General features: G+C 36.4%; 1 protein-coding gene across 1 annotated transcript in view; it reads right to left on the reverse strand.

Annotated features, from left to right (window-relative positions):
- The window catches only part of LOC149537149 (uncharacterized), a 43,193-nt gene extending 17,477 nt beyond the window's left edge, over positions 1-25,716 (reverse strand). Inside the window, exons 1-2 of the mRNA XM_089804913.1 lie at positions 25,557-25,716; positions 25,329-25,471 (exon numbers count right to left, since the gene is read on the reverse strand). Of these exons, the coding sequence (XP_089661039.1) occupies positions 25,329-25,463 (135 nt within the window). The 5' untranslated portion in view covers positions 25,464-25,471; positions 25,557-25,716. The remainder of the gene's footprint in view (positions 1-25,328; positions 25,472-25,556) is intronic.
- Positions 25,717-27,077: the final 1,361 nt, after the last annotated feature.

The following is a 27,077-nucleotide window of genomic DNA, read 5'->3' on the forward strand; positions in this document are numbered from 1 at the left end:
GGTGGTGATGGAGCTAGAACTGCTACTAAACTGTTGTTTCCACCGATCTTGCTGAAGCAGAAGTGTGCAGAGATCGGTGAACTTCAGATCAACACCAGAAGACGTGATATTGAGAGTCTCAATAAAATGCTCGTAGGACTTTGGTAAACTCCAGAGAGTGATAACTTCAATGTCCTCTTCTTCCATCTTTTGAAAAATGGCAAGCAATTGATCACAGATTTCTTGAATCCTATTCAAATGAGCCTAAAGCGAGGTTTTCTCATCCATGATAATAGAAAACAAAGAGCTCTTCAAGAAGAAAGCTCTGCTTTTGTCAGAAGTCTCATGAAGATTTTTGAGATGTGCCCATATCTTGGCAGTTGTTTTGCCAGATGAAAATTTGAAGGGGTACCTAGAGGAGAACTTGAAAAACCCAAAAAGAATGTTGTTAGCTTTCAGATCTGCTGGCTCAAAAATTGAGGCACCCAAAAAAAAATTGGACAACCACCCAGTTGAGCTCTTGAAAACCCCACCAAGAAAATGTAATCAGAACCAAAAAAAAAAATCGAGCCAAAAATTAGGGTTTTGAACAAAAACGACCCTACTGCAAAAAAGAAAAAAATGGCAAAAATGTGCCAAAAAAACAAACGACAATTTCTGAAAAATGGTCATAAGAAGCAGATTCATAGAAAATAATTTTGAAAATTTTGAAAAATATTGCTATAATAATTTCGAACAAGAATTTATAATATTTTTTGAAAAAAAATCAAAGAATTGGCTCTAAAGTCAAATTACAAAGTAATTGGTAAAATACTTGTTTGTTATTAACAGAGACCGAGAGGTCAATATATACAAAAGAATAAAACAATGTTTCCTTGGAAAACAGTCGTAAAGAATAAAAATATTCTATTCTAGCTAAAAGAAAGCTAACAAATAACTACAGACTAACTAATATTAGAAACATTCTAATATTTACAATAGATAACCATTAAGTAATAATAGAAGCTTATCTATTATCATAATAATCGGCTCAAGACAATTACAAATTATATTTTTAGGTAGCCAAACTTCCGGAGGCCATAACTTTTTAACCGTAGATCTGATTGGCTATCATAACCACTCTTTGAAAATGGAAGCTCTTGATCTACGATGCCCAACTTGCGCAAGCTCTAGTCAGCCAACATTTGACCCCTTTTCGGAGACCCTAAGGCCTTCAAAATTGAGTTTAAAGTTTTTATACCAAAAATCTATACTTAAAATCCTCAATAACTTCACCAATACATATGATATGGCAAAGAAACTCAATTGGCAAGGTGATATATCTAAGAGGAACCTCCACCTATGAAATTACAACATTCTGAGCTCGTATGACAAACTTACTACGAATAGTAAGCTTCCACAAATAGCAACTCTGTAATGAAATAACCCTTATTAAAAAGACAAAAAGAAAAATATTTTTGGGTGATGCAAGATTTCCCTTACATCCAGGATGCTCCTACATCACTTCTTCAAATGGAACCTTCTCTTTAATATTTACTTTAAGTGTAGGGAGTCCACCCTTCATTTCTTAGCGCCCGTGTAAAAGGATCACACCCTTTGGTTGTGAAAAGAAGCATTTGTTTGACAACAAATGATGCCCCTTTCACTCCCTGTTTAATCTTCACCTATCTCTCACTTCTCAAATTTGTCTCTACTACCTTTGATTCAAGGTTTGCACATCCTCTTCTTCTAGATCTACATATCTTATTTTTCTTCTTTCCTTCTCAATTCTTATTTCAAATCACTCCTTATACTTCTCAAAATATGCTCTAGATCTCCTCTACTCCCTTTCCTCGATTCCATTTGATCCTTCTTCCCCTTTATATCTTTAGTGAGGGACGGTTACACCTCTAGACAATGTCTTCCATTCTCAATGGTCACACCCTTTCACTATCACCACCTCTAGAAAGAGTCCCAACTCTTCATCTTTTAAAAGAAAGTAGAATGTTGAATCTTTTACCTCAAACTTGTTGTAATGCTCTTTTAATGTCTTCACATGTGTTAATGCAATAACATGACATGACACAAAGGAAACCAATCACAAAGACATGATGCATGAAAGTGGTTGTAACTTGCCACAATGCTTAATCTGAAGAATATGATGAGACGAAATATAGTCTTAAGTGTGTGAACGTGAATGCTTATGCTTGATGTTGAATTGAGATTGAAAATGAATTGAAATAATTCTCTTATATAATAATTCTTGAGGTGTTTTGTAAATTAACTTCCAACAATCATATTGAGACCTTGGGATTGAGGAACAACTAGCAAGAACTTGGCATTGACGCATTTGAGTTTGGGTTTAAGTTGGAGGGTCGAGGTTGCCCCAAGTGCCCTTGTCCTTCCAATTGAGGGTAGACAAGTAAGCAATCAAGTGCATTAAGTTCGAGACAGCTATTTGGATCACCATGCAAAGATATGACATCAAATTTTTAGTTTTCGACCAGAAATAGACTTGGATAAGAGCTAGAACACCAAATTGTAAGGGAAGGGCACAAAATGTGGTGCAAAAAAAAATCTATGATTCAAACAAAAGCACACTCAAATAGAGCAAAACAATGAAGATAATAAGCAAAATGTAATATAAGAATTATGCAAAAAATGAGTGATTTTAAAAATAAATAGCAGCATAAGCTTTGAAAAGAGATGGATGATCAAATGGGAGGGTAAGCCTCCAATAGATTTTCCAAGAAGGTAAGATTAAATGGAAGGTTAGGATTTCAGATACATTTATTGAAGCCTTAGCATTGTGACAAGTATCCAAGGGAGAAGAAGATCCATTGATGGGACTTGATCAAGATGTAAGATTAAATGAGAAGAGGGCAAGTGGCGTGTAAGGTAGAAGATCAAAGATGGTCACAAATGAATGAGGAAGATGGCATGTAAGAGTGTCATATCCCCTCGTTTGAAACCCTAATTACAGCATCCCCTTTTAGAAATAAGATTTGATAATAAACAAATTATACAATTAAAATATAATAAATAATTAGAATAAAAAGAAACTGAATGAAAAGGTACTAATAACATATATTGGGTCTTTGACCAGCAATATGTAAGAACAGTGACAAAATTATAGTGGCGACTTCATAAGATGGCACTATTGTTATTTAAAACAAGCAGCAGCTAGTATCGAGGAACAATAAGACAATCAAATTTGCCAATAGACGGTTTAAGTACAATTAACCATCACAAACATAATCTAAATAGAAACACATTCAACATGAAAGGCAAAACATGTAGATCGTTACTAAACTAAGAGTCTCGTAATGATAGATAGTACCACAAGTTTATTAGACAGTTGTGTACAGATAATTGATATCAGCAACTGGTCAAATGTATCGGGTTACATTGTCTACAATAGGGATTCCACCACACCAAGAGTTTGGGACTGAAGGAGCAAACTATCTATTGAGCAATTATTATAATGACCTTATTATCAGTGACTCTTGTTAAAGAAAGATTTAGTCTCAAAGCACCTAAACAAATATCAGTCACTGCTGTTTACCATCACGGGTAAACTGGTTTTAATACATGCTACAGAAGTAATGGAAGAACATAACATAGAAGTAAATGCAACAAAATGCTCCACAAAACCAGATTGCTCATTCCATTAATGTTTATCTCCAGTACATCACATCACAGTACCACGCAAACTAGGAATACATAAGACTGAATATGATACCTTTCTCGTCATGACAAGTATACAAATAGTACTTGAAGGGTTGCAACTTAACCATCACATTATAAAGCCTTCACTAACTGACACTTCTTAACACACAATTAGCTATTCCCAAAACATAATTTACCTGACAATGATTGCAGCCACAAAGATGAGGGGTATATTCATTATAATCACTACATTACTTCTTTCTCATTGTCACCTTGAGAAAGATAATTGATTAGGCACGTAACAGAGTATCATGATACTAAGAAGTACATTGACTAGTCCCATGATTAATCACCCACTCTATTAGATAGTGCTTATGGAGAATAGCAATGCACCGATAACAAATATAGGATTTGACTTAACTTAGGAGAGCATAACATAAGATTAATATTATAGGCATCAATTAGATTTGAAGACGATAACAAGTAACAATAATAATTAATTATGGAACAGGTGCAATTATTTAAAGATAAGGTATAAGCATGATGCGACGTGCCTCTTAGAAGGCAACTCCTCCATTACACGAACACATTTATTGATGCAGGAGCATCCTTAGTTGGCTAGCAATCCTGCATATTGGTGTGGTTTGACCTTGGAATTGGAGGACTCAGTCAAAGGAAGAGGCGTGGCTTAGTCGATATTGAGTTGTTCATGGTAGTTGTATTATCCGAGTAGCTCGGTTATTGAAGGGACTCGGTCGTCAAAGGAGGAACTCGAATTATACTGCAGCTCGGTTTACACTGGGAACTCTACAGTAGTGTTGCCCGAGTTGCTCGGTTATGCTTGGTGGAGTTGCTGATACTCGGCATGGTTTCTCTGACACTCGATTTGGTCTTGGCTTTTGTGTTGCCCGATTTGTCTGTGAGTCGACTTTTTTGGCATTTAATTTGGGTTGTAGGTAGTTAATGAGTGTTGCAACCGACTTGTGGCTTATGCATATATTTAATGTAACGGTTTATTTTAATTTGTAATGGACTAGACCGACCTGTGGCTTAATTGGGTATAAGTAGGGCTGTTTGTGGAGTATTTGGGCATTATTTCATCCAGCTTGGAGAAGAGGATGTGGCAAAAGAGCGAACTTTGAGAAGGGTTAGTAGCTGAGGCTTGGGAAACAAGGAGATTGTATGGTGGGCTTGCGAGCACAAGTTGAGATCTTCCTTGGAGGTTTCTACCAAAGTGTGGATCTGAACTAGCGAATGTTGGGATTGGCTCTTGAGGGATCTTGCATAACTATTTTTGTAATTGCTATTGTATTTGGCCCTAACCCGGAAGGCCTTATAGCCGGGCATTTGCATGTAAACAGTTGTTATATATGAATAAAGAGTTACATTTGGTTTCAAATCTTGCATTGTTGTTGTGTTTTCGCTATGTGTTTATTTGCAGGGATCCAGATTACCTCCAATAGGGGTACCCTCGAAGCCTCGCTGCATCAGATGGTATTAGAGCACAATTGTTCCTGAGTGTGTAGACCAAGCGCCAAAGTTGAGGCAATTTGCACTAGGACTTAGGTGAAGGCTAGAAGAGAAGGTTGATCTTGTGGAGCTGATTGATCTTTTGGATTTGTGGATTTATTGCTTTGGGCTTGCAAGAATCTTGGAAGATGCCTCTACGAAGATTGGACCCTAGGGCGATTGATGATCTTAGTGATGCTGTGGAAGAAAGGATCTTAGAGAAGGTTAAAGCGGATTTTAAATCCAAAATGGAGGTTAAAGCCAGTTTCAAATCTGAGATGGCATTGATGAAAAGTGACATGATTGCTGAAATTGTAAGTGCTATAGGTGGTGTACCTTGGCATGTGGGTACTAAAGATGGTTATGAAGAGGTTGCTGAAGACTTTGAAGGTTTTGGATCAAGTGGTGAAAACAAAACTGATCGTGTGGAAAGACTTGTTAGAACTAGGGCTGGCCAATTTGCTAGACTTGGATCTCAATTGAAGTTGAAGCCTAAGATGAAGGTTTATAATTTCTCAAGTACTTTGAATCCTAAAGACCTAATTGATTGGAATGGTGAATTGGAAGACTATTTTGAGCTTGAGGATATTGAGGATCCACTCAAAGTAAGGTTGTACACAAACTAAGTTAAAGGGACCTGTTGCTCTTTGGTGGAAAGAACTGCAAAGAGACAGAGAGGAGGAAGGTGAAATGAAGATCACTAGATGGAGAATGATGGTAACTAAGTTGAAGGCTAAGTTCATTCTTGCTGATTATGAACTTGAATTGTTCAAGAGCTTGCAGAATTTGAAGCAAAAAGATATGTTTGTGAAAGATTATACCGCGGAGTTCTACAAGTTGACTATTCGGTCTAGGCATCGAGAATTGTCAAAGGAGAAGGTAGCTCAGTACATTAATGGTTTGACATTCAATATTCAAGATGAGGTTAGTATGTTGAAGATTGATTCAGTTGAGGACGCTTATCAGTATGCCCTGAAGGCGGAAGATAAGTTGAAGAGGAAAAGTCAAGGTAATTCCAGAGGGAAGGAGAAGTAGGATAGCTCGACAAAAGCTAAACCAAGTGTTGAAGATGAACCAAAACCTGTTGATCAGAAGAGAAGGACAAGTAGAGGTGAGTTTGAGGGTACTTGTTACACATGTGGTAGAGTAGGACATAGATATTATGAATGTCCTAAGGCTGGTGACAGAAGAGCTAGTGTTGTGAATGAGGCTAAAAACCTTACCAATAAACCTCAACAAGGAGAGAATTTAATAGTTCAGCAAGTATTGGTTGGTCAGAGGACACTGGAATCTTGTCAGAGGACTAGTTTGTTCAAGACTTCTTGTAACTCTGGTGGTAAAGTCTACAATGTGATTGTGGATAGTGGTAGTACTAATAACCTTGTTGCTGAGGAGATGGTTCAGAAACTTGGTTTGAGAAGAATGAGACATCCTTATCCTAATAGAATTGGCTGGTTGCAAGGTGAGCATGCTTTGAAAGTAAGGGAGCAGTGCGTTATTGATTTCTAGATTGGGCAATATAAGGATCAAGTGTTGTGTGATATTTGTGGACATGAACAGTTGTCATTTGTTGCTTGGTAGACCTTGGCAATATGATTGCAGGGTTGTGCATGATTGTGTCAAGAATGTGTTCTCAATTGTGAAAGGTGGCAGGAAGCATTCCCTGATTCCTTTGCAAAATGAAGAGCTCAATAGAAGGAACCTGAGTATTGGTAGCCGAGTTGAGTTAGCAAATTCTAAGAGGGTTAGAGATCGGTGTGGAAAGTAAACCTATGGAACACTGAGGATGGATGTGAAGAAGCAGAAGAAAAACAAGGGAAAGAGTGTACAAGTTGATGACTTGGAGGATATGTATGTGAAGAACCAATTTGGGATTTATGTGTTGAATCTCAGAAGTGTTCTTCCAGCTATTAAGAACATCTTCTCAAACCTAGGGTGTCTGATGCAGGAGCATCCTTGGTTGGCTAGCAATCTTGCATATTGGTGTGGTTTGACCTTGGAGTTGGAGGACTCGGTCAATGGAAGAGGTGTGGCTCGGTCGATACTAAGTTGTTTGTGGTTGTTGTATTAACAAAGTAGCTCAGTTATTAAAGGGACTCGGTTGTCAAAGGAGGAACTCGGCATATACTATGGCTCGGTTTACACTGGGAACTCGGTAGTAGTGTTGCCCGAGTTGGCTCGGTCAATGATGTAGCTTGGTTATGCTTGGTGGAGTTGCTGATACTCAACATGGTTTCTCTGACACTCGGTTTGGTCTTGGCTTCTATGTTGCCCGAGTTGTCTGTTAGACGACTTTTGGCATTTAATTTGGGTTGTAGGTAGCTAATGAGTGTTGCAGCCAACTTGTGGCTTATGCATATATTTAATGTAATGGTTTATTTTAATTTGTAATGGGCTAGGCCGACCTGTGGCTTAGTTGGGTATAAGTGGGGGTTTTTGTGGAGTCTTTGGGCATTATTTCATCCAACTTGGAGAAGAGGATGTGGCAAAAGAGCGAACTTTGAGAAGGGCTAGTAGTTGAGGATTGGGAAATAAGGAGATTGTTTGGTGGGCTTGCGAGCACAAGTTGAGATCTTCCTTCGAGGTTTCTACCAGAGTGTGGATATGGACAAGCTAGTGTTGGGATTGGATCTTGAGGGATCTTGCAGAACTATTTTTGTAATTGCTATTGTATTTGGCCCTAACCTAAAAGGCCTTACAGTCGGGCATATTGCATGTAAACAGTTGTTTTATGTGAATAAAGAGTTACATTTGGTTTCAGATCTTGCATTGTTGTTGTGTTTTTGCTATGTGGTTATTTGCAGGGATCCATATTACCTCCAGTAAGGGTACCCTCGGAGGCTCACTGCATCATTATATAGGAGTGCATGTGCATTCTAGGAGGAAGAAAAACAAACTTATCAATCCTTTGGGATGTCAGCATCCATCAGGTACAACAAAAAGAAAAGTGAAAAGATATTTAGAAACTCGTCAGACTAGGAAGAGGGAAAAGGAGCTTGATCATATCGAAGGATCATCATTCGGAAACTTTATTGTTTGTCCACTATTGGGTCAGTTCAAACCAGAGAAAACCAATATAAGTACTAAAATCATTTCAAGTCAGTCTTATCAGATTTAACTGAGATGTTATTACACCAAATACTGATATAAGTCATAGAAGTGTTGTCGTTGATGTCAAAGGGTTGAATAAACAAAACTATAAGTATAATCAATGTCACAGGTACTTGGAAGAATGTGAGATATTGTCATTAGTATCTAACATACGAGAAGCCAAAGCAATGCTCGAAAAGTCAAGGATGCAACAAGAAGTCCCCATTGTCATGGAACAAAGAATCAAACAATCACACACTTAGCAAGCATGAAAAAATATTGATTGTGTGATATAATGAAAAACTTGAACAGATGCTATGAATCAAATACCATGAGAAAATGGATATCGTATTTACTATGAAAAGGGTTATGAAGATATTCTTTGTATATATAAAGTTTTCATGAAGCAGATCTAAGTCTTTTATAACAGAAAATAAAGATGACTTGAATGCATAAGAAGACATTAATCATATAGGCAATACAAATTAAGGCAGTATGAGTGAGTAACTAGAAAAGGCATATCGAAGATATATTTAAGGCAGCAACTTCAAAGGAGAGACAACATATTGAAGATATATCTATAGGAGATAATAAACAACAACAATCAAACAACTCTCTAAAGGCTGCAATGAGTGCATGAAATTGACTCAGCAGAGTATGACTGCCGATGATTTCTGTGAAGGCAGTGAAAAGTCAATAATGATTGAAAAGTAGCAAACAATATAAGACAAACATTATAGAGACAACCATAAAAGAAATCTCTGGCTATAGCAATAAGAAATAAAAGGGCAAATTACAAATGAAACCGATTCCTATCAATACATCTAGAGATGAACAGAACCCAGGTGTGCATCAAATATAAGTGCCATCAAAGTCCAAGCCGAGTTCATATCCAGTAATTAAGCAAGAAGAATAGAAGGCTACACAAGTATTCCATGTCACATAAAGTACACAGGTCATGGTTCTAATACAGCGATAATAATCTCTGCATATTTGTAATTAAAACAACAGCACAACAAACATCGCAGGAAGATGCGATGCCATATACCATTAAGGGTATACAAGACAAAGAGCTATGGTCAATTCATTTTCAGTCTAAGTATAATCTGACAGCCACGTAAAAATAATATAGATAAGATTTATACATAGATATATATATAACAAAGCAACCATACCAGATACGAATGATGTTGAATAGAATGGAAGAAGTTAATAACGAATGGGGATTTAAAGACAAGTCAGCATATGGAATTTAAAAGGCTGGGATAAGTCTGTAGCAATTTATAAATTTGAAGGCAACGAAAAGACTATCCGATGAGTCAATACATGTGATGGGAGTCGGGGGACTCAAAATTGCAAGTGAATTTTGAGTACCATATTGAGAAACTTTGCTATTTGAGCCCCTATAAAAGCTTTTGTAAACTGTTTGAAATTGTGCACTAATGCGCATCTTTATGGAGGCAGTTGGCATCATTTTTCGCTCTGACCGCACAAGGTTAAAGACTGGTCGCAGGCTAATTTTGGTTGAATGGAGCTCGATCTGGCCGAAGTTGAAATGCCTGGACTCATGGCTTGCAGGGCTAAGTTTGACCTTACGCAACCATTCAATGGAGCCCGAATTAGCTAGAGGCACCGTGTTCAAATCCCGATCCTATTGTAGAGAAATCCTATCCAAATTTTCCCTCCTCCTTGGTCATGGGAGTCCTTAGCAAACATGGAAAGTTGCCTAGTGGAGTGGGTTGTCCAAACGCCTAGCCTGTTAAATGCTCGTGTTGTTTCCGACAAAGACCATGTTGGTAAAAGATACCATGTTGACCATGTATGGAGTTTGGTGAAAGATAGCATGTTGATTTTCCTGATTTTTTGATACAAGACAGAGTTCTTTTCAAATGAGGACAACTATGTGTACCCAGGTGCACTATGAGGACAAACATTATCAAACAGAAGCATAGTGGAACAATGGGTGGACATTTTGGTTTGGATAAAACTTTAGAATTGGTTAGAAGGTACTATTATTGGTCTAAACTTCAGACTGATGTTAGAAACTTTGTGGAAACATGTATGATTTGTCAAAGGGCCAAACGAAGGACTACAAATACAGGGCTTTATCAACCTTTGCCAATACCATCTGGACCTTGGGAAAGCATAACGATGGATTTTGTAATGGAGCTGCCACGGACACAAAAGGGGCATGATGGTGTATTTATTGTAGTAGATAGGTTCAGCAAAATGGCTCACTTCTTACCATGTAAGTCAACCAATGATGCTTCTCATATAGCAAATCTCTTTTTCAAGGAAGTCATAAGGATTCACGGGCTACCTCTCAACATAGTTTCAGACAAGGATGTGAAGTTTGTAGGACACTTTTGGAGAACTTTATGGAGGAAACTTGGAATCAATTTATCATTCTCATCAGCCTACCACCCTCAAACTAATGGCCAAACAGAGGTAGTTAATAGAACATTGAGCAATTTGTTAAGAACACTCGCAAGACAACATGTAGCAAAATGGGATGTAATCCTACCCCAAGCTGAATTTGCATATAATGACTCCAATAGAAGTACAAGGAAGTCACCATTTCAAGTGGTGTATGGAATTCATCCTAGAGGGATCTTCAAGTTAAGAGATATGAGTTCACAGCAACAAGTTAGTGCCCAAGGAGAAGAATTTGCTACAGCCATATCAAAATCCATGATGAAGTCAAAGCACAACTCCAACAAACCTCTAACAAGTATAAGAAGCATGCAGATCAGAAATGGAGACACTTAGAATTTGAAGTGGGAGATTTAGCATGGGCAAATCTCAAGAAAATGAGGCTACCAAAAGGAAAATCTACCAAGCTTATGTTGAGAAAACTTGGTCCTTGTCAAATATCGAAGAAGTTTCGAACCAATGCTTATGAGATTCGATCGCCACCTGAGGTTGGCATTTCTCCCATCTTCAACATAACAAACCTCGCACCATTCAAAGCACCCAATGAAGAAATTGATACAAGACAAATTGTTGATATAGAAGACATTCAACACCTACCATTTAAGAAGACACCACAGCTCGAAAGGATACTTGACACCAAAGTCATAAAGCAAACAAGAGGAAGGGAGTCCAAGCAATACTTCGTAAAACTCAAAGGTTATTCGAATGTAGATGCTGTGTGGATGACTGAACAAGATATCACGAAGTAGGGTACCACTCTCCAAGAGCTCATCTCAAGTGGGCTTGACATAAAATTTCCTGGGGAGTATGGTGCAAGAGCACCCACATAAAAATTTTGGACGTGATTTCTACACGAGCCAACTTGAGGAATTTATCCCGATTTCGTCATTAGGATAAGATTTTTTCTTGGGATTCGTTTAGACCATTGTGGAGTCATTCTTCTCCGTATTCTATATTGATCTAGAGTATTCTGTAAGCCGTTCTTCCTATTTTGTAATAATCTAGAATGTTCTGTAGACCGTCCTAGCAAATATAAATAGAATTTTTAGGTTTAGGTTTAGGTCAAGTTTTTGGATATGAAATTACAGGAAGAAGAAATTTGTAGGAGAGCAAGTGTATATATTGTTCATTTGATGAATTAATTAGAGGAATATTACTATCTATCTCTTTCTGGTGCTGGTTCCTTTTGTTTTTACTTCCATTGAGTTTATCTCTGCATCAAGCATGCATCCTCAGACAAAGCAATTGATGGGACTCAAAATTGCAAGTGAATTTTGAGTACCACATTGAGAAACTTTGCTAATTGAGCCCCTATAAAAGCTTTTGTAAATTGTTTGAAATTGTGCACTAATGCGCATCTTTATGGAGGCAGTTGGCATCATTTTTCACTCTAACCACACAAGGTTAAAGACTGGTCGCAAGCTAATTTTGGTTGAATGGAACTCGATCTAGCCGACGTTGAAATGCCTAGACTCGTGGCTTACAAGGCTGAGTTTGACCTTACAAAACCATTCAAGGGAGCCCAAATTAACTAGAGGCACCATGTTCAAATCTCGATCTTGTTGTAGAGAAATCCTATCCAAATTTTCCCTTCTTCTTCTTGGTCATGGGAGTCCTTAGCAAACATGGAAAGTTGCCTAGTGGAGTAGGTCATCCAAATGCCTAGCCTATTACATGCTCGTGTTATTTCCAACAGAGACTTAATATGAGGAATTCAAAAAGAAATCAAATTTCAACACTAAAACAACAGATGGAGATTGCAAGGGATTTTGAGGAGCTCGTTTCTAATGTGCACACTTAGCTAATTGCAAATCACTAGAGATCTGGGATGTTGCAACTAATATCTCATAGCAGGAGACGTGTTGGAGGTCGATGAACTATTTTCCTCCCAGCTCTCAATTTAGACTGATTGCAGAAGTGTACGTGGCAAATGAATGGAGTCCACCTGCGATGCCACAAGGAATGGCGTGTGCGGTTTCAATCCACAGTTTTTATTGACTATGTTGATGAGGAAGAAAGTTGTCGCCATTGATGGGGTTAGAAGCAGCAGTTTGTGACAAAGCTAGCGCGCACAGGTGACAAGGAATGAGGCAGGTTTATCCTAAATGCCTTGAGTGCAAATGTTCCTTTATGTTTTTATGTCAACGAGCGAAAACCTTAGATGTCTTAAAGCTCTTAGCTTATGACATAGGAGTGCTCATGCACACAGTGGGGCCCGAGGTCAAGCGCAAATGTTCGTCAAGTAAATTTTTTATAGAACACGTGGATAATGCAGAATCCGATGGGCAAATAAAGGGGTGCCACGTGGCACAAGCTGAAAAGACAACGTAAGATCAGAAGGTTAACTGCACAGTCAAAGAGGAAGTCGCAAAGTTACGCCTGACAGTTAAGCGTAGGATTAGGTGGTTTAAGAAAACCACCACGACCTTACGACGAACCGCTCACAAGGTCGGAACGATTAGGTGCTTAACCACTAAGAGGCCTCTGGAGTTACACTCATCCGCCATGTGGCGCAATTCCGAATTCTGGAGCATCGAAGAAACACTGTAGCATGAAGAAACGTCGGAATGAAGACGTGTGGCAGCATGATGTTGGATGATGCGTCGAGTAGCAGTTAGTCGTAACTCTGGAGCGGTTACAACCCTAACTGCGTGAAAACCTCCAGAGACAATTTTGCCACATGGCACGCAGGACCCACCTTGGGTGAGTTGGCTGTGATGACAAGGATGATGATGCAGGTGGGATTATCCAATGAAAAAGCAACACGTGTCACATAGAGGAGTTGACAAAGATTGACCCGAATTCAAATAAGAGGAAATTTTCAGATTTCCAAAATAATAATTTTCTATTAATTTCCTTCATTTTCAACGTGGAGACCTTTTAAATAAATCTAGGTTTATTTTGTAAAGTTCAAACATTATAAAAAGGTAAATTTTTGCAATGTAAGGGTCTGTTAATTAGTCTTTGACCTAAAACTTCAAATGCATGCCTTGGGCATCATTTTTAGCCAAAATGTCAAGTATCATATATCATTGGAAACGGGAGAAGATGAGGAATCTGTTTTTGCCATCGGTTTATGTGTAGGTATAACTAGTAAAAAGTTATTCACAGTTTTGTAAAACAGGGGGGCATTCTAAACAAAACCTTTTGTTTTTACCTTGGAGCATCAGCTTCAATTTAAGAGCAACTAGTGAAGAGGGTATCCGCCAAATTTAGTAGAAATGTTACTAGAGGTGTTATTTTTCTTTTAAAACCTTTGACAGGCATTTTGGCACAAAACTTTGGCAGCAGATTTGGCTCCTTTGAGCGAGATCAGATTTGATTTTCGGTTGGAAGATGGAAGAGGAGAAATGTTTTGCGAGTAGCAAGTGGAAAATTTTCAACTAGACAATTGGCAATTTCAGATCCGATTCGGGAATTCTTCCTCTTCTACTTATTCTCTTCTTTTCTCTTTTTGTGGAGTGGGTTGGTTCCAGTCTATTGAGCAAAGCTCTAGCTGTGTTTCCACATCCTCAGCATTTCTCTTGTATGAACAGCATTAATGGAGTTTTTAGTGAAAGTTCTGATCTATTAGTTGTTTCATGAGTTATTTTTATACATCTTTAATGTATTTGTTTCAAGGAAATGAATAAAGAGCAGCAAAGTATTTTTAGTTTCATTCTGATTCTCGTCTCCTATCTCTATTGTCTACAATGTTTTGTGGTTTATGAACAAAGAGCTTAAATCCAATTGCAACTCCTTAAAGTTGTGTGTCTTGATAGGCTTTTCTATTAATTCAACGAATCAAGTAAATGCTTACTTATCCCGACAGGGTTGCAAGTTTCATGAGAAGGATATTATGAGTATGAGATTCATTTTGAGCACAGATCTCTGATTCACAAGGTGAATGGATAGATCCAATATCTTGATGTATGTGATATATCATTGATATCCTTAATGTATGTTTGTGATTTATGGAATGCCCAATAGATAAAGCACTAATCAATTAGAGGATCAACCATGTTTCTTGTCACTTCATATGTGGGTTATGCTGATATCCATTTATAATCAATATATTTTCCCTTTCATGTTGTAGAGCTGAAAAGGTCAGCCCTCACTTAGCTTGTGAATGCATAAATCATGTTATTAATTGTTTCATGGCTCTATTATTACATAAGTATAGAAGGATTTGGGGTTTTTAATCTGCTTTGTATAGATTCCGATTTATGGTTTTTGCACTGGTCACATAATAGAATCTAAGGTCTACCCGCCTAGGTTTTGCAAAGCCTAAAGTGAAGGAGTTTAGCCTTATAGTTGGCCCCGATGTCTGAATAGGTGTTTTGAACATGAGAATTTCCTACACCCTAGATATATTTGTTCTTATCATTGGGTTATTCAAAAACTGTTAAATCAGGAGCCAACAACATATACGATAGAACAAATCCATGCAATTAGCCAGCATAGATGCAAGTTTCAGGAATATGTCGTGTGTTGAATAATCTAATATTGTGTGTTCGATTGGAATATGACCATTTTTTGGTAATATTAGAAGCATATAAATATTAAGAGTTAATTGGAGCAATAAAGTCAAGGTTTATGACTAAAGTGAATTATGCAATGAAGGAAGGTGATAAATAATGTTTTAGGGAGAGACACGTCTTTATTTCCAAAGATGTAATTTTTAGAAATAGAAGATATAAATAAAGTTCATTTTGAAGTTAAAAATATGTGAAAGATGAGCAGATTGAGTAAAAGTAAAAGAGAAGAATATCTATAAAGAAAAAGGGGATTGTGGAGTAGATCGATGAAGTGAATAGTATACTAGAATAAATATTCAAATCTATTAATTTGAAATGTATTTACATATACTATAAGCGTGTATTGTCATTACAAAAGAAAAGTTAGAAGAAATGCTCCATTCAATATAAAATAAAGAGGAATATCTTGCAGATGTAAATGTGGACTTGAAACAGATAATGAGCATCAGATTAAAGAAGAGAAAAATTGTATCCATCACCAGTTGAATAAGCAACATCAACAAGGTGAAAATGAAGTTTTTTGTGCAGTGGGTTGGTGCTCACGAAAACAGAAGCGAGAGTTGGTCCTTCCAGTAGGTGCCTCCAAAGTGGGGGAGTTGGAGCTTCTAGTGAATCGGTGCTCATAAACACAGGTATTGGAGCCTCTAGTAGGTTGGAACCTACAAAGCATTGTAAAAGAACAATTTATATATAAAAGCAATTATTTTGTTGTGGTTTTCTCCCGCATTGGGTTTCTGCGTAAATTTAGTGTTATGTGCATAATTGTTGATTCTAGCATTTAAAGTTATTTAAGTTAAAAGTTATAAACTAGCAAAAGTTTTTATTATACTGATTCAACCCCCCCCCCACCAAATATTGACTTGTGCTCTTCAATTGGTATTAGAGTCAGTTCCTTCTATAAAGCTGAACCACTTGAAGGTAGGTAGAACTAAAAGAGCACAATGGGCGAAAGCTTTCAAAACAAAACACCAATGTTTGATGCGACAAACTACACTTATTGGAGCATAAAAATGGAAACTTATAACTGCTATTGGGTTCGAGATTTGGCAATCAGTGATAGATGGTTACACACCGCCATAAAACCTACGAACGGATACAGCCGGAAAGAGAAAACGTGAAAATAATGCTAAAACAAAACATGCAATTCTATGCAATCTTGACGAATCAGAATTTGCAAAAGTTATGCACAATAAATATGTAAAGGACATTTGGGACAAGTTGAAAAATGTTTATGAAGGAGCAGTTAATGTAAAAAAAGAAAAACTCCAAACCCATCAAAGCGTATTTTTGAAAGCCTCAAAAGGAATGAGGATGAAAATGTTGTCACTTTTCTTGATCGTATAGATGATGTTGTCAAACCAATGAAAGGCCTTGGTGAAAGTGTGAAAAGGAACAGCTAGTAGTAGAGAAGATCTTAAGATTGTTACCTATGAAATTTAATTCTAAGGTATCTGCAATCAAAGAAAGGACAGATTTAGACAAGTTGACAAAAGATGAATTACATAGGATCCTTACTACTTATTAAATGTGAATTGGAGGAAATGAATCAAGGAAGAAAATAGCATTCAAGGCATCTAAAAGGGTAAAAACAAAAAGAAAATTTCAAGTGAAAGCTCAAATAGCAAATCAGATCTTACTTCAAAAGAAAACTAAAAAAGAGAAATGGAAAGATCAAAAGAAAATTCAAATGTCTCAATTGCGGAAGACTGGGACATTGTGCATCAAAATGTCCTCTTAACAACAGTGACACTACTGATGATGAAGAAGAAAAATACACAAAGAAAAAGGATAAGAAGTATGCTAAGAACAATCATAAGAAAAAAAAGTTTCACAAGCACAAAAAGAGTTTTTATTCAAAGAAAGAAAGCAGCTCATCAAGAGAGAACAATGATAAATACCAAAGTGATGATGTTGAAGATGAGATACTTTTCTTAGCCATGACCAGTGATCAAGAAGAAGACGTTGATGTGGCGTGCAGCGAGGATGAAGATTTTGATGAGACATGTAATGAAGAAGAAGAAAATGACAAGTCGTCTAGCGAGGAAGAAGATGTTGATGTCATGGAAGAGTTAAACTATGCATACAAATAGAATAAGAAACTGAAAGAGAAAGTTACTAATTACAAGATGCAAATTTAGAAATAAAGACTCAACAAGAAAAATCCAAACAAGTTGAGAATGATATGAAAAGTAGTCTAAATACAAAGGGAGAAGAGTGTACCAAATTAAGTCAAGAGATTGAAAGGCTAAAAAGGACCTGGAGGAAAGCAATATCAAATTGAATAATAGTCTCAAATTTGAAAACTGATTTGATATTCTAACAGAAAATATTGATAATCAAAGACCATCCACAAGCAAAGCAGGAGTAGGCTATGAAGGGGAGTCAATTAATCAAGAGCATACATTTAAAGGCTTTGTCAAGCAAGGAAGTAGCATGGCAGATTCATTCAGAAAATTTGATGTATTTGGACTCAAAAAGGTTCACAAAAAGAAAGGATATAAACCTAGCTTCTATGGATATTGCTACTCATGCAACTACTTTGGTCACAAGGTGAGAGAATGCAGATCATAAACGAGAAATTCTCATGAATGGAGAAGCATAAATTATAATCCATACTCTATTGTATGTATAAGTGCAATAACTATGGGCACATAGAAAAACATTGCAGGCTTAATGTTGGAGGAACTCATTGAGATGATAAAAGACAGGAGGCCAAAGATAATCACAAAGGAAAAACTATTAAAGTTTAGAGAAGGAAGATAACTAGAGAAGAAGGAGAAACAAGTGCAAGTGCAACTTGCAGTTCATACACTTCCTAGTTTGTAAGGAGATGCATTAGTTCAGGGGGAGATACATATGAGAGCAATTATTGACCGTCATACACTTCCTAGTTTGTAAGGAGATGCATGAGTTCAGGGGGAGATACATATGAGAGCAATTATTGACCCTTGGAGAAAAGAGTAAGACTATTCAAGACAAGTTGTTCTGAAGATTACATTCAAAAGAAGGAAAGTTGATTGCATTGATGTCAAAATTTGAAAAGAGGAAACTTCAAAGAAGCAAATGCAATGATGGTAGCAATAAAGCATAAAGGAGCGTTGATAAATCCTTCTTAGGGGAGTACGAGAGAACTTTCATAGGGGGAGCATTTGATGACTAGTTTCAATAGATATCCCTTTGCTATTGATGTCAGAGAGGGAGAGGAAGAGAAAGGATGAGATTCAGAAGTTTTGGGTTTTGCCATCAATGACAAAAGGGGAGATTGATAGAAGTACTGTCATTGATGTCAAAGGGTTGAATAAACAAAACTATAAGTATAATCAATGTCAAAGGTACTTGGAAGAGTGTGAGATATTGTCATTAGTATCTAACATATGAGAAGCCAAAGCAATGCTCGAAAAGTCAAGGATGCAATAAGAAGTCACCATTGTCATGGAACAAAGAATCAAACAATCACACACTTAGCAAGCATGAAAAAATATTAATTGTGTGATTTACTGAAAAAATTCAACAAATACTACGAATAAAAAATATCACGAGAAAGTGGATATCATATTTACTATGAAAAAGGTTATGAAGATATTCTTTGTATATATAAAGTTTTCATGAAGCAGATCCAAGTTATAACAGAAAATAAAGATGACTTGAATGCGTAAGAAGACATTAATCATATAGAGAATACAAATTAAGGCAGTATGAATGAGTAGCTAGAAAAAGCATATCGAAGATATATCTAAGGCAGCAACTTCAAAGGAGAGACAATATATTGAAGATGGTTATATGACTTTTGTATCTATAGGAGATAATAATAAACAACAATAAAACAACTCGCTAAAGGCAGCGATGAGTGCATAAAATTGACTCAGCAGATTATGGACTGCCGATGATTTGTGTGAAGGTGGCGACAAGTCAATAATGATTGAAAAGTAGCAAACAATATAAGACAAACATTATTGAGACAACCATGAAAGAAATCCCTGGCTACAGCAATACGAAATAAGAGGGCAAATTAGGAATGAAACAGATTCATATAAATACATCTAGCGATGAACAGAACCCAGGTTTGCATCAAATATAAGTGCCGTCAAAGTCCAAGCCAAGTTTATATGCAGTAATTAAAGAAGAAGAATAGAAAGCTACACAAGTATTCCACATCATATAAAGTACACAGGTCATTACTCTAATACAGTGATAATAATCTCTGCATATTTGTAATTAAAAACAACAGCCCAACAAACATCACAGGAAGATGCCATGTAATATAGCATGAAGCGTATACAAGACCAAGAACTATGGTCAATTGATATTCCAGTCTAAGTATAATCTGACAACCACGTAAGAAGAATATAGATGAGTATTAAAGATATATATATAACAATAAGAAAGCAACCATACCAGATACGGATGATTTTGAATAGAATGGTGTAAGTTAATAATGAATGGGGATTTAAAGACAAGTCAGCATATGGAGTTTAGACGGCTGGGATAAGTCTGTAGCAATTTATAAATTTGAAGGCAACGAAAAGAATATCCAATGAATCAATACATGTACGGCAGAACAAATCCATGCAATTAGGCATCATAGATGCAAGTTTTAGGAATATGCCGTGTGCTGAATAATCTAATATGATGTGTTCAATTGGAATATGACCAGTTTTTTGGTAATATTAAAAAGCATATAAACAATAAGAGTTAATCAGTGCAACAAAGTCAAGGTTCATGACTAAAGTGAATTATGCGATCAAGGAAGGTAATAAATCATGTTTTGGGGAGAGACGTGTCTTCTTATTCCAAAAGATGTGATTTTTAGAAATAGAAGATATAAATAAAGAGTTTATTGTGAAGTTAAAAATATGTGAAAGATGAGCAGATTGAGTAAAAGTAAAAGAGAAGAATGTCTATAAAGAAAAAGGGGAATGTAGAGCAGATCGATGAAGTGAATAGTATAATAGCATAAATATTCAGATCTATTAATTTAATATGTATATACATATACTATAATTGTGTATTGTTATTACAAATAAAAAGTTAGAACAATTGCTCCATTCAAGATTAAATAAAGAGGAATATCTTGCAGATGTAAATGTCGACTTGAAACAGATATAAGCATCAGATTAAAGAAGAGAAAAATTGTATCCATCAACAGGTGAATGAACAGAATTGTCAAGGTGGAAAAGAAGCTTTTTGTGCAGTGGGTTGGTGCTCACGAAGACAGAAGCGGGAGTTGGTGCTTCTAGTAAGTTGGTGCCTGCGAAGTGTGGGAGTTGGAGCTTCCAGTGAGTCGATGCTTATAAACATAGGGGATGGAGCCTCTGGTAGGTTGAAACCTACAAAACATTGTAAAAGAACAGTTTATATATAAAAGCAATTATTTTTTCGTGGTTTTCTCCAGCATTTAAAGTTATTTGGATAAAAAGTTGTAAATTTCACCCCCCCTAATATAAACGTGTGCTCTTTAATTGGTCTTAGAGTCGGTTCCTTCTATAAAGCTAAACTGCTTGAAGGTATAAATAAAAGAGCACAATGGGCGAAAAATTCTAAAACAAAACACCAATGTTTGATGGGACGAACTACGCTTATTGGAGCATAAAAATGGAAACCTATCTAACTGCTATTGGATTCGATGTTTGGCAATCAGTGCTAGATGGTTACACACCGCCACAAAACCTACCAACGAATATAGCCAGAAAGAGAAAATGTGAAAACAATGCTAATGCAAAACATGCAATTCTATGCAATCTTGCCAAATCAGAATTTGCAAAAGTTATGCACTATAAATCTGCAAAGGACATTTGGGACAAGTTGAAAAATGTTTATGAAGGAGCAGATAATGTAAAGAAAGCAAAACTACAAACCCATCAAAGCGCATTTTTTAAAGCCTCAAAATGATGGAGGATGAAAATGTTGCCACTTTTCTTGATCGTATAAATGATGTTGTCAACTCAATGAAAGTGCTTGGGGAAGATGTAGAGGAACGGCTAGTAGTAGAGAAGATCTTAAGATCATTACCCTATGAGATTTACTTCTAAGGTATCTGCAATCAAAGAAAGGACAGATTTAGACACATTGACAAAAGATTAATTACATGGGATCCTACTACTTATGAAATGTGAGTTGGAGAAAATGAATCAAAGAAGGAAATAGCATTCAAGGCATCTAAAAAGGATAAAAGTAGAAAGAAAATTTCAAGTGAAAGCTCAAATAGTGAATCAGATGCTTACTTCAAAAGAAAACTGAAAAAGAGAAATGGAAATTACAAAGGAAAATTAAAATGTTTCAATTGCGGAAGACCGGAACATTATGCATCAAAATGTCCTCTTAACAGCAGTGACTCTAATGATGATGAAGAAGAAAAATACACAAAGAAAAAGGATAAGAAGTATGCGAAGAACCATCATAAGAAAAAGAAGTTTCACAAGCACAGAAAGAGTTTTTATTCGAAGAAAGAAAGCAAAACGATGATGAATATCAAAGTGATGATGTTGAAGATGAGATACTTTTCTTTGCCATTACCAGTGATCAAAAAGAAGATGTTCATGAGGCATGCAGCAAGGATGAAGATGTTGATGAGACATGTAATGAAGAAGAAGAAAATGATGAGTCATCTAGTGAGAAAGAAGATGTCGATGTCATAGAAAAGTTACACTATGCATACAAACAAAATAAGAAATTGAAAGAGAAAGTTACTAATTACAAGATGCAAATTAAAGAAATAAAGACAACAAAAAAAATCCAAACAAGTTGAGAATTGATATCAAAAATAGTCTAAATACAAAAGATGAGGAGTGTACCAAATTAAGTCAAGAGATTGAAAGGCTGAAAAGGACCTAGAGGAAAGCAATATCAAATTGAATAATAGTCTCAAATTTGAAAAGAGCTCTGATATTCTAACAGAAATTATTGATAGTCAAAGACCATCCACAAGCAAAACAGGAGTAGGCTATGAAGGGGAGTCAAATAATCAAGAGCATGCATTCAAAGGCTTTGTCAAGCAAATGGGAGATTCATTCAGAAAATTTGATGGATTTGAACTCAAAAAGGCTCACAAAAAGAGAGGATATAAACCTAGCTTCTATGGATATTTCTACTCGTGCAACTACTTTGGTCACAAGGTTTTTGGTAATATTAAAAGCATATAAACATTAAGTGTTAATCGGTGCAATAAAGTCAAGGTTTATGACTAAAGTGAGTTATGCGATTACAGAAGGTAGTAAATCATGTTTTAGGAAAAGACATGTCTTTTTATTTCAAAAGATGTGTTTTTAATTAAGAGTTCATTGTGAAGTTAAAAATATGTGAAAGATGAGCAGATTGAGTAAAAGTAAAAGAGAAGAATATCTTTAAAGAAAAAGGGGAATGTGGAGCAGATCGATGAAGTGAATAGTATAACAGAATAAATATTCAGATCTATTAGTTTGATATGTATATACATACATTATAAGTGTGTATTGTCATTACAAAAGAAAAGTTAGAAGAATATCTCGCAGATGTTAATGTGGACTTGAAACAGATATAAGCATCAGATTAAGGAAGAGCAAAATTGTATAGATGACCCGTTGAATGAGCAACATTGTCAAGGTGGAAAAGAAGTTTTTTGTGCAATGTGTTGGTGCTCACAAAGACAGAAGCGAGAGTTGGTGCTTCCAGTAGGTTGGTGCCTACAAGTGTGGGAGATGGAGCTTCCAGTGAGTCGGTGCTCATAAACACCAGGGTTGGAGCCTCTAGTAAGTTGGAGCCTACAAAACATTGTAAAAACAGTTTATATATAAAAGCAATTATCTTGTCGTGGTTTTCTCCCGCATTGGGTTTCCATGTAAATCTTGTGTTATTGTGTTATGTGCATAATTGTTGATTCCAACATTTAAAATTGCTTCGATAAAAAGTTTTAAATTGGCAAAAGTTTTTATTGTACTGATTCACCCCTCCCCGCTCTCAGTATAATCATGTGCTCTTCAATAAGATTAAATCAACTAGCATATATCCAATTGTTCAATCAGAGATAGCAGGGATTCCAAGATTAATTATAGTGTAAAAGACAACTATCCTACAAAGAACCTAACATGTACATAGCATCCTTGAACCAATACTATCATTGCCCATATCCTATCAACAACCTAAAGTTTGTAAGTAGTAAGTCATAGCAACAACAGAGAATTCAGAATAACTGTTTCAGATCCCTAAGAAACCCCAGAAAGGGACCTTACAGGGAGATATGCTTGCATGTGTGAGCAAGTAGGTGGTGACGAATCAAGGTCAAGGGATGAGGCAGAAGGTTAGCATGCCTCCACAAGGTATAAGAACGATTTAGAAAATGAGATGTGATCCAAATGGATTTAGAAAATGTTTCAGAACATGAAAATTTGAACAAAAGACTGACTTAAGTTGTAGGCAACACTGAGAACTGGAAAACTCAGAGACTGTACCACAATTGTAGAAACATCCACTGAAAGTACATGTGGTAGAACCCATAATCAAAACAATAAAAGCATTTGTACAACTTCTAATGATGATTGAAATTCTTATTGGGCCCAAGAGAACGCTATCATGACTAGAAATTTATAAGTAGCCATATATGCAAGCATCAAAGGTATGTCTACAAGTTAGAAAATTGTGAAATTATTATATTGTTCAGTTCTGTTCATAACAAAGGGAAATGGTAGAAATATAGGGCAAGGGGATTGCCCACTTGTTGTAACTTGCAATACTCTCTTTCTAAATTTTTGAAAGAAGGTAACATGGGAAATTGCCACAACCATAATACTGATTTTTCCTCCACAGCAGGAGCTTTCCAGGATAAAAATCTGCATGTTGTGAGTTGTTCATTTGTTTTTATTTTGAAGAATAATTCTTTCTCCAAGTTGTTTGAGCTTTCATTTGCAAAGCAAGTAGGAAAGTATTAAGAGTTTATAGATTAGAAATCCTAGATAATACATATAGGATCATAATAGTACAAGGCTGATTTAATATTTGACCAGGTCATAATGGCATCAACTACCGAAGGAGACAGAACCAACTTTATGGACATGATGTGAGTTGTTGCAGAATTTGATTCTACAAGAGTGGGTGTTACCCAAGGCAAATGACAAGGAATAGCGTTTTGAGAATAGGGGGGTTTAGAATTCAAATATATTAGAAGGACTTAGCACTCACAGAAATTAACCAGTAGGATATATGCAAATGTAGTGGAGGACATGAGATATAGATGACCCTATGACTACAAATAATTGCCATCACGCAACCTCTGCTGACAGTCAAATCTGAATAGTCTCACCATTGTGTACCCAACAAGAGGATTACCTTGCCCGATTGGACACCAATTACAAAGAGATTCAGCTAAAAATTCAAAGGGGTTATGTCATAATTTGGGAAAAGTTGGAAAAAAGTTGATCAGTTGCAGGAACAACGATTGGATTGCAATTGTTAGCAGGAAATCTTCAGTAATACCCAATCAATCATTTCACAGAAGACTAAATCAGCCCTTTGCAAACATCAAACTTTTGTGCTTTATTTTGAAAAAGCAGCTCTCTTTTCTCTCTTTCTAGGGTCGGAAATTTTAGGGTTGACTACTTGGTTTAGCATTACGTTTCACTAACAGATTTTTTTATTCTGACTATTTCCTTTCAGGATTGGAGATGTTGTATTCTTTTAGGTCGGTCAGAATTCAATAGCCTTCGTCAAACACAAGGCATTCAAGAGACCAAATAAGAAAGTAAAGTTCAAGAGGTTGTGGTCTAACGGCATTGAGGTATTGGTAAACATGTAACCAATAAATACATAATTTTAAAGAAGTAGCTGTGCGATAACATTAGCCATGTTCCTCAAAAGACAAAATATGAGGGGTCTAAATACCATGAAAAATATTCAAGAAAAAACTAACATGTAGGAAGTATTTTCAAGCAATATCTCAAAACGTGCCATTACTCTGTAGAAGTTTCAAGTAGTTGTCGATTAAGTTAATAGAGAACGTGACCACCTCTCTTCAGAATGCCGAATAACAAAAGTTTTTATTTCAGTTTGGATGTCTCTTTTTGCCATAGGTGTAGACTAAGGATCGTGTACAATTTTTAATAATGTCTTAAAGCGTGCCAGACGATTAAATTGCCCAAAATTTACGAAACAAAATAGACTTTAAAAAAGAATAAGAAAACTAACCAGATTGGGCTTGAATATATTGTGAACGATAGAAGCTCCACTGAGAAGGGAAACAATAACCACAACAAATGACAATGCCATGGACGGTGTCCCTTTCGATTCTCTTCCCCCAAATCTCCGATTTGTTCCATTCATTTTATATCCTGGATTCGCAGAAATCAGTGTTAAATCTCACTCAAATTTGCAGATACAAATAATTAGATTGGGCTTGAATAGATATGTACATGCCTGAATTCTTAAATCCGTAACCCCTGCTTCCAGTTCCTCTGGCACGGTTAAGGATATTCACTGCCACTGAGATGTCACTTGAATTTTGGAATGAACGTTCAGATGCAAACAAGCCTCCGGGAACATTTTAATGTATAAATTTGCAATGGTTTTTTAATAATATTTAATATTATAATGTTATTATGAGTGAGGCTGCAGAAACAAGAAGTTGATGATCTTATATATAGATATGAGTGAGGCTGCAGAATAACAAGTTGATGATCTTATATATAGATATGAGTGAGGCTGCTAAAATAATAAGAGAGTGGTGTTTCATTTGTTAAAAAATGAAGAGCACACTAATTCAATAGAATTGAGAAGTTTGAAAAGCTGATAAGTAGGAGATCATTTTCACAGCATCAGGATTTAGCTGTGTGATTTTTTAGTCAAATTTATTGACCCATGTTTCATGAGTAGTGATTCAACATGAATCCATCTCTCATGAGAATAAATGGAACACTTAACACTCATTAGATCTAGGTGATGCTTGATGAGTCAAACTCATTGACCCATGTTTCATGTGTAGTGATTCAACATGAATCCATCTCTCATGAAAATAAATGGAACACTTAGCACTCATTGGATCTAGGTGATGCTCACAGGGGTGAAACACTGGGACTTCTCAGGAGGTCACCCATCCCAGTACTACTCCAACGTAAGCGCACTTAACTGTTGAGTTTCCTCCATGGTTAAACCTAAAGCTTGTAACCCCATTTGCAAAACCTTCACCGAGTGTTGTGCCTTATTTACCATTCATTAAGCACATCAATTGATAAGCAGGAGATAATTTCCACAGCAAGTCAAACTGTGATATTGCTATCAGGATTTAACTGTGTGATTTTTGAGTCAAACTCATTGGCCCATGTTTCATGAGTAGTGATTCAACATGAATCCATCTCTCATGAGAATAAATGGAACACTTAGCACTCATTGGATCTAGGTGATGCTCACAGGGGTGAAGCACCGGGACTTCCCGAGAGGTCACCGAGATCAATACTACTCCAACCTGAGCGCGCAACTATGAAGTTTCCTCCATGGACAGACTCACTGCATTTGAGTTATCTAATTTTGAAAACTACCAAACAGAGAATATTGAATTAGCTTTCAAAGAAAATTTTTTACTGAAGGATTCTGAGGAGGTAAAGCCAAAGAAGAAGAAAAGAAAGATAAAGTATGCATCCAGTGACAACAATACAGATGAGGAAGACATTGAACAATTGGAAGCATTGTTGGCCTATCATTTGTTTTAATTGCAATGAAGTTGGCCATATTGTAGCAAGATGTACACAAAAGAAGAACTTTAGAGAAGGGAACAAGCACAAAAATAGAAGCAAAGATGATGGAAGAGACTATAGAGACAAAGGCAAGAAGTCATGCTACATCGCTGATGAAAATGATGATGAAGTGGTATATGTTGCAATGAAGGATGAATCAGATGAGGGTGAACCTACTGCACTTATGACTTGTGTGAACAAGAATGAC

This window comes from Cupressus sempervirens, chromosome 10 (genome assembly GCF_028749045.1).
Source record: "Cupressus sempervirens isolate cs-2001-9-10 chromosome 10, ASM2874904v1, whole genome shotgun sequence".
NCBI classification, from domain to species: Eukaryota; Viridiplantae; Streptophyta; class Pinopsida; order Cupressales; family Cupressaceae; genus Cupressus; species Cupressus sempervirens.